The sequence below is a fragment of the Anguilla anguilla genome, chromosome 7 (genome assembly GCF_013347855.1).
Source record: "Anguilla anguilla isolate fAngAng1 chromosome 7, fAngAng1.pri, whole genome shotgun sequence".
Lineage (NCBI taxonomy): Eukaryota > Metazoa > Chordata > Actinopteri > Anguilliformes > Anguillidae > Anguilla > Anguilla anguilla.
Window position 1 is genome coordinate 34,655,762 of NC_049207.1, and position 9,132 is coordinate 34,664,893.

At 38.3% G+C, this 9,132-nt stretch overlaps 1 protein-coding gene across 3 annotated transcripts in view; it reads left to right on the forward strand.

Annotated features, from left to right (window-relative positions):
* The window catches only part of LOC118231668 (E3 ubiquitin-protein transferase MAEA), a 62,837-nt gene extending 57,976 nt beyond the window's left edge, over window positions 1-4,861 (forward strand). For 2 of the 3 annotated variants that reach the window (XM_035425719.1, XM_035425720.1), the window contains exons 8-9: window positions 1,983-2,178; window positions 3,996-4,861. In XM_035425719.1, the coding sequence (XP_035281610.1) occupies window positions 1,983-2,178; window positions 3,996-4,091 (292 nt within the window). In that variant the 3' untranslated portion in view covers window positions 4,092-4,861. Of the gene's footprint in view, window positions 1-1,982; window positions 2,179-3,995 lie in introns of those variants that run through there. The other variant, XM_035425721.1, reaches the window with a different exon arrangement.
* Window positions 4,862-9,132: the final 4,271 nt, after the last annotated feature.

Consider the following 9,132-nt stretch of genomic DNA (forward strand, 5'->3'; position numbering starts at 1 on the left):
AAATCCCGCCTCGCCCTCAGGCAAATATTTTCATATTTTACATTAACGTTTCTTACACTTATATTTGCTTTACCAACAGTCACTCACGGCCAGCCATATGCATTTCATGACGGCAAATGTATTGATTTTCTTAAAAAGTTACACCAGCTGACCACTGTGCCATGTCTACTAACTATGTTTCTTCACTTGGCTACCGTAGAAAATGTTCTTATCAGCAAACGCCACATTTCTACATTCATGTTACCTCGCCCTGTTCTCTATCTACCCACATACAAACAATTTCTACGTATGTACTGTCTGCAACTTCCCATTAAAACATTACATTTAAAATCATGACTCAATCATAGTTATAACTACTAATACTGAACATGACAAAAGTACATCAGTGCAATAGATTTCCTACACATTATCACACGTTACTTCACCCACCACTTTAACGAGTGATACCTTATACCGTCTGTTATATATACCGTTCGATAAGGAAACTCATCTCGCTCATGGTCACTTCATTTACTTCGCACTATAGTTTGTGATCAAGTCAAACTTCACCTACATGCCCATTCTTATCATATGCAAAGATTGCTGGGACATGCATCTGCTCCTATTCTCCACTATCAAGTGTTCCGGTTCTAGTACTTCCATTTCTCACATAAGGTCACTGATCTACCTAACCAAAACAGTGAAGACGACTCCTACCCGCAGATAAGCGTATAAAAATGCCTTATAAACCTTACAGACACTAAAAGTGCATCTCCACAAAATAACAGAAAACGGAGCAGGACAGAAGGATGCACAAGTTGCAACCTAGGGAGCTCTGATGCTACGAGCTTGCTGATAATTTTGTCAATCAAGGCTTGTTGGATGGCCGTCAAATCCGAGTACACACTGGGCATATTTCAGCTGCGTTTCTGATGCGTTTATACTTACGCCACCGCACCCTTTGTCACAGCCACTGTTTTACATATATAGCAAAGTGAAAGTGCTAAATGGTACACGCTCATCAGACTGTACAAATTCACACAAGGATGGCCATACTCCACAACTGCTTCTTAAAGGGTCACTTTGCATTTCTCACTTTCTCATAACAAACACTTTGCAAAAAGAAATGATATCTCATAAAAAAACATGTTTACAAAAAGTTACTCACACATACAAAGCACTGTCTATAACTCATTCATTAAAACTGGCAAAATCTACGCCTGCCATTAAAATTATTGATATCAAAATGACGCCAAGTTACTAAACTACAAACAATATAGGCTATCTTGCCTCACCGAAATTAAAGCTGTATTCCAAAGCGATGCTACCCAATGTTTCCTCAATTTTTTCAAGTCACATGGCCCTGTGTTTTTTAATCTTACCTAGTTTGAACTTGAGTTGAATGGAACATTTCAGGAATACATTTCTGAAAGTAAATCCCAGGAAATGTGTTCAGCTGAATGTAAGCATACCTCTTTACATTAATACTGAAACATTACTCATATTACTGTGAAAATAAATAATAGTTTACTAATTGTGCTTAATTACAGTCTTCCTCATTAGGAAATTAGTGAAATTTCCTTTCTTTTGCTCCGTGGTTCAGCCCCTACTTGGAGGAATGCACCTGATGCATGAGATGCTTACTGGGAGTGTTAGTGTTTCAGGAACTGTAAAATGGGTTAAGTGACCATGTGTAGCCAATAATATGCTGATTAGAAGCAATCAAAGGGCTTTGCTGTGGAGAGTTTTTGGTACATGACAAAACCCATGGGTTATTTGAGGGTCCCATCACTAATGTACACTTGGCACACCACTCATAATAGCCACCCCAGAAACTCATTATATATAAACACCCAGTATATTCGTAGCTTCAGAAAAGTACAATGATTACTCTCAAATGCTTATGTTGGAACAGCATGCTGGACTTGCCACCATAGCTGCAGGTGTGTGGAACAGATGTGCAATTCCTGTACCCCTCCTGTCCTTGACTCCCTTGACCTCAGGCAGTGCTATAAAGAGGACGGGACCTCCAAAAACCCAGACTGCCCTGTGTGCAGCAAGTCCCTGAACAAGCTGGCCCAGCCCTTGCCCATGGCTCACTGCGCCAACTCCCGGCTGGTCTGCAAGATCTCAGGCGAGGTGATGAATGAGAACAACCCTCCTATGATGCTGCCGAACGGCTATGTGTATGGATATAATGTGAGTAATACAAGTGCGAGTGTCACACCTACTCTATACAGATACAACACGAGTAATATAACTGTGTCAGTTAAGCAATATGTTATGAGAGACAATGCTGTATCGCGAATACAGTCATGGCAACGGGAGTTGTTAGGCACAACGCAAAATGAAGTGCTGGCAACCCCCTGTAGCCGTGACTGTCTTCAAGATTCAGCAAGGGCCTGGAGTGTTGTATTGCTTATATAAATGGTTACAACATAGAGAAACAGTAAAATGATGACAAATATTAATTAGTTTATAATGTTATTTCGTAAGTAAGAGCTTGTGCACAGAGTGATACTGTTTAGAAACAGGCTGTTTGAATGACTGTTCCTGTATCAGATTTACAATCACTGTAGAACACAGTGTCAGCCAATCAGCATCCAGGATCGAAACAGCCTGTTTTATAATGCAACATGAGTAATACAACATTTGGGTGCAGATACAGTGTGAGTATCACGCCTACTCTGTGTGTGGACACAGCAACTACTGTAATGTGTTCAGACAGAGGCAGGGTGATTCCGATAAATTTTGTGTGAGCATAATGATACAGCGTCTGTGAGAATGAAACTTATGGCTTAGTATGAACTGATACAGCATGGGTAATGTAATTTGCATTTTAATATATTTGTTTTAACAGGGCCTCCACTTAATTTTTTAAAAATTTGCTGCTTTTAGTCACATTTTAGACATTCTCCTTTCTTAATGTATTTCAGAAATGTCAGTATATCTTAATACAAGTACTTCCAGTTTGATGCCTATTAAAACACCCAGTCAGTGGCATAACGACAGCTCTGGCCTGCTGAATACAGTGTAATCTTGAACATCCAACCCCATGTAGGATAATTGGATACAATAAAATAAGCATGGCAATAGAAGCAGTTTATAATATTGAATGTATAGTTCAATAATAAAGTATGGTTCGAATCCAGCCTGGGCCTGGAGTTTGCATGTTCTCCCTGTGTCCGCGTGGGGTGTCCTCCGAGTACTCCGGTTTCCTCCCACAGTCCAAAGAAATGCAGGTAGGCTAATTGGTGACTCTAAATTGCCCATAGGTATGAGTGTGTGAGTGAATGGTGAGCAAATTGTGTGTGTGCCCTGCGATAGATTGGCAACCTGTCCAGGGTGTATTCCTGCCTCTCGCCCAATGCACGCTGGCTCTAGCACCCCCCGCGTGGGTGGGTATATATAATGTATGGATGGATGGATAACTCTTTATTTAACTTTCACAAATCAATTTGGGTAATGAAAATAATGCATTGTTCTGGGGTAAAAAGAATGTTTTATATCTGTCACAGTGGCCCTTCCTATGCTGAAATACACAGATATGATTTCTCTGGTCATTTCTTATTTTATCAAAAGAGTAATGAAGGCTGAGAATTGAGAGCAAGTTTTTGTGTTCAGTGTCCTATTTAGGCTGCGAATGAGCACATTAAACTTCAGTGTTTCCTTTTAATGTTTTTTTTTTGTCATTGGCACACAGCACAGGCAGGATAGTAACCAGTTAATGTTTTAAATTAGTGAAGTAACAGAAAAGCTCACAGGATGGAAAAAAGCTTGTCTAGATCTAGAAACCATAATTTATGCTGCTTCAAGCTCAAGAAAGCCAGTCATTGAACTTCAAAATTACAAGCAGAACTACCTTATATTCTCTCCAGGCCCTATTTATGCCCTACACACACAACACATATACACACACACACACACACTTCACATATGCATGCACAACCAACCACACATATATACACACACACAAACACACACACATACATAATGTTTCTTTATCTGTTTTTTAGTCTCTCCTGTCCATTCGCCAAGATGACAAGGTGATCTGCCCTAGAACCAAAGAGGTGTTCAGCTTCTCCCAGGCCGAGAAGGTGTACATCATGTGAGTGGGTGGGCCATGTTGCATTGGGATGGAGGGGGGTGTTTGTGAGAGACTCACCTGACCCAGTCCTGTCCGGCCGGAGAGCGAGATGGCTGACAGTAGTAGCAAGGCCTGGATGCAAGGAGCCGCACTCAGACGCCTTTGTTCCTCGTGACAAAGAGCCAAAATGGCGACCATGCCTAACCCCTCATCTCCTGCTCCCAAAACTTTTCAAACCCCCCTCACTTTGGAGAATCTGCAATAAGTGTAAACACGGAACAAGAATTTCAGAGGACTTTGGACTGAATTATGGAGATATCTGCGGTTATTAAAATTACTTAGTTTTTAGTTGTGACATTTACTAAACTAGTTTCATTGCAGTAGCGTGGTACATATGAACAGGGCTCGGTATCATAACTCAAAGTGCTTCTGCCTTTTCTTATTCTACAGCAGGTCAGACTACAGGCTGGTCTCATTGAACAACAGCACTGTTTTTTTATAATATATAGTGAGAAATATGTAGTGAGATTTGATTTACCTTTTTTTACCTTGTATATATAGGGTAATCCATTGGCTGGGACGAACAACGCATGTTTTCATTATCTACAGCACCATCTCCCAATTCTGCTCTCTCTAAGCGGGCTGGTTGCTGCTCTATTCAGAAATGTTTAGCATTTGAATTGTAGAAAAGCTTTTTAGAGACTACTTATGCATGTTTGTATTAGTAGACTAGGAGATTGCTCTTGTAAAATTGCTGATCAAGGTTGTTTAATAAAAAATTGTAAAAAAAAAAAAAAAAAAAAAACAGCTGTATTTTTTTTTCAGTTCGAGCTAGCTGTTAGATGTTCAAAGGCCTAGTTTTAGGAGGTATGGAGGTTGTGGAGGTATAGAACTTAGTTAACCTTTTTACTGGAGGGTTAAAAAATGGGCTAGAAACAACTACCTTTTTTCATGTCTTGTAGCATACATGTTGACCGATAACCTGATCTTAGTATCTGCCTTAAAATAACCCAATAACCTAGTTACTATGCGGTAACTCTACAGAAACCACAAGAATGAACCTGAATAAATAGCCATATATTTAATTATGTCAAGTGATGTAGTACCAAGGTGTACCACTAGGGATCCTGACATTCCACAACTTCTAGGGGGTGTACCTTTGTACTACATCATACGACATAATTCAATATATGGCTATTTATTCAGGTTCATTCTGGGGGCCAGACGTATACAGGAACAATTAGACTGGTTGGACTATGGACAAAATTTTAAGAAAAGAAGATAATTTAATTTAAAAAAGCAAATTGTTTTAACTGCTTCTGGAAAATAAAGCAGTATTTTTGTCTACTCATGACGCATGCATTAGAGGTGAAAGATGTCGTGTTGTTACCAGTTTGTAAGGTATTTGTATTGAAACATTATTTCGGTATACATTCATTCTACACTGTACTTCAAGGAGCCCCGTAATACATTAGAATCATACACAATTATACCTGGTCAGGGTCCCTATTTTCACAAAAAATTTTAGCTAGCTAAATTAAACAGCAAGAAGTAGCTTAGCACTATTGCTTAAGAATACAATGTGTAGTCAACAGTGTTTGACAAAAAAGGGAAGGGCTAAAACAGTGTGCCTAACATGCAAAACATAGCGTGCAGACAAGTAGATCTGTCATTCAGGAAGAAGTTCTAATGAGATGCTGGCCCGCCTATTGTTTATTGATTAACTTTTAGTATGTTCGCTGCAAAATGAGACTTGCCTATTTAAGAAATAAGGATACTGTAAATTACACACATAAAGCATTCACAGAATCATTAAACAAAAATTCTAAAAACCTGTATGCATACCAAATTATTGATATAAAAATGGCAAGCTACGCAGAATATATTTCACAGAAGCTATATTCCAAAGCAATGATACCCATATTGTCCTACATTTGTTAGTAGCTTGGCCCTTTGTTTCTTAATCTTGGCAACTCAGGTGTTTGCTTCCATAATTGTCAAGTTATTGTTGAGTAGAAGTAAAAAGGATGAACAACTGACGAATAAAAATTAGTAGGGGTTGATGGTGGTGGATTCCATGTAATCACTCTTGTAGGAGGGAAACGCATCATCGCATGCAACCTTTAGGGTGGGGTTATCTTTTTTCTTCAACAACATGAACCAATATTTATTGATATTTGTACAGAAAAATTAATAAACTATGCATTTACTGTTACGGAATATTATATTATTATCGGATGCGACATTTAATGAAATACGTACTACCACTGCTATGACCACTGACTAAATCTTTCAGCTGATTTTTGCTGTACTTGGGGGACTCCTTTGTGAAGAAATTAACCTAATTTGAGCTGTTAATGTAGAACATGTCAAGCCTGCAGCCTACCAAATCGGGGTTATGTCCAGTGAAAGCGAACAAAAACATAATGGCTTTTCTTTTTCCAAATATGAATGATATTTCCAAATCACAGAGCTAAGCCTTCCTCTAAAGTTGATGTCACCTCGATTTGCAACATGGCCATGACGTCAACTGCAATTTCTCTATAGACATCAATGGAAAATTAATGGACGATCTCCTTATGTGGAAAAATGATGCTCTGCTGCCCCCTCCTGTTGGACCCCTGCAAGTATTTCTCTCTGGCCAGCAGAACCCCATGAAAAACATGTCTTCAATGTACAAAAATGGCAAGTTACTCACATATACAAAGCACTATAACCCATTAACACTTGCAAAATCTAGCCCTGCCATTAAAAGTACTGATATCAAAATTACGCCAAGTTACAATAAACAATATTAGCTACCTTAACTAACACAAATGAAACTTGGCCCTGTGTTTTTTCATCTTACCATGTGAAGAGAATGTGGTCATTCAAAGCATATGTGTCGTATCAAAATGAGAAATGGCATTTAAAGTGGGAATAATCTTACTGAATAATTGCAGCTGTTTTACAGCAATGTAGGTTTTTTAATGACTACGCAATATGTTTAAAGAATTGCGGAAGAATTCGGAAGCACATGTAGAATCAAACACATGAATGAAATAGTTTTGTTTAGAAAATTGTGTTGACAAAGAAGATATGTTGTTGTTTAACACTGCTGAAGAAATTATACTATTGTACTTAGTAGGCAAAACTTCATTTGAATATCAAGAGCCTATAGTACATGATTGGGGCAAACGTGTGGATAGATTTATAAAATGAAATATGTATTTCAGAGGCTGAAATATGTACAATTTTTATATGTATTTATTGAACCTCACCCCCCAGTCTTTTCTGTATGGTGCTGGGGAAATGTCTTCATAGGGATAATGAAGTGTTCTATGTACTGTAGTTATGGATGTATGTATGTGCAGCATTGAGAATATTTTACACGTGCAAATGTTGGAAATGTTGAAGAGGTTGTACATTTAGTAAAATGAACTTGACAAGAAAGCATGAGCATAATCTTTCTGGTGTGTAAGTATTCATCAGATGTTGAGAACATTCATTTAAATGTTCTTGCATGGGGCCAGTTTTTTATGTGATACTTTGATGTGACAGTGAAAAGTTTGAATGACAACAATGTGTTCAGCTGGTAAGAAGAGAGAACACAGGGCCAAGTTACTTTTAATAATTTAGGAAGCATTGGGTAGCAGCATTGGTTTCGAATACAGCATGTTTCATTTGTGTTAGCTAAGGTAGCCAATATTGTTTATTGTAGGCTGGCATAATTTTGAAATCAATACTTTTAATGGCAGGGCTAGATTTTGCTAGCCCTGCCATTATTAATGGCTTATAGTGATTTGTATGTGTAATGTGGCATTTTTGTACGTTGAAAACGTGCTTTTCTTCAGATATCATTTCTTTTTGCAAAGTGTTAGTTCTGAAAAAGTGATAACAGTAATGCATATAAATGTAGACTGTGAGAAGTATATGCGTAACACATACCTACACGCCTGCAAACACGCATACACCGTAGCCAGTGCCCAATGTGGACTGGTGTGCTTGGGAAGCAGAACAAGATTTTGGGTGGAGTGAAGTTTATCACATAATTCATGATGAATCATGCAGCAGACCTGGGTGTAAAAATGAGAAGTAACCCTTTAAGAAATGGTTGTGGATAATGGTTATCTTTTGTTAATTTTTACAGTGTGATAAACGTGTTCCATTGAGTCCTTTCGCTTTGCTATATATATAAAGCAATGGCTGTGACAAACGGTGGGGTGGAAGTATAAGATGCCTGCACCATGAGAAACGCAACTGATGTACGTACTCACTGATGTGACAGCCGACCGACAAGCCTTCATTGAGAAAATTATCGACAAGGTCCTTTCTTCTGACACAACCTTTTTTGTTTATGAGGTTTAAAAGGCATTTGGATACGCTTAGCTGTAGGTATGACTCCTCCTTGTCTTCCTTAGGTTGAACACGGACGTTATGTGAGAATTCTGAGAAAATAACAGTAGTATTAAAAAAATGACAAGAAATGATTAAATTGAGTAGTTGAAACAATATGTGTTCAGCTGAATGGGCATTTAGGTGAAGTTTGACATGATCACAGACTATAGTAGAAAGTAAATATACTGACCATGAGCGTGATAAATGTCATGATTGAACGGTATATAAACCAGATGGTATGTGGTATGAGATGTACAGTGTACTCCTTCGTTCAAGGAGCATGTGAAATTGTGTAGGCAGACAATTGTACTTCTTCCATGTACATTACTAGTCGTTAGAATTATAAATGAATCATGTTTGTAAATGGAATGTTTTATGGGGTGTTGCAGACAGTACAGATAACAGTTCATTAACAAAGCCAAAATAGCCTCCTGTACAGCATGAAACATACCAGGTAAAAGCTGGACATTTACAATTATAAAAGTGTTATTCAAGCACCTGCTTTGTACCCATATTACAGAACAAAATGTACCAATAAGGTGTCAGCTAACCAAATGGCCATTTTTACCTTTGTGTATATGTCTGATCCACTTGTGCTTCCACTTCTATGGCAAGTCTATCCCAAATCAACATTCATGATTATTTCATTATATCTCTGTATATGTGTGTCTGGTAGGCTGGAGCCCAGC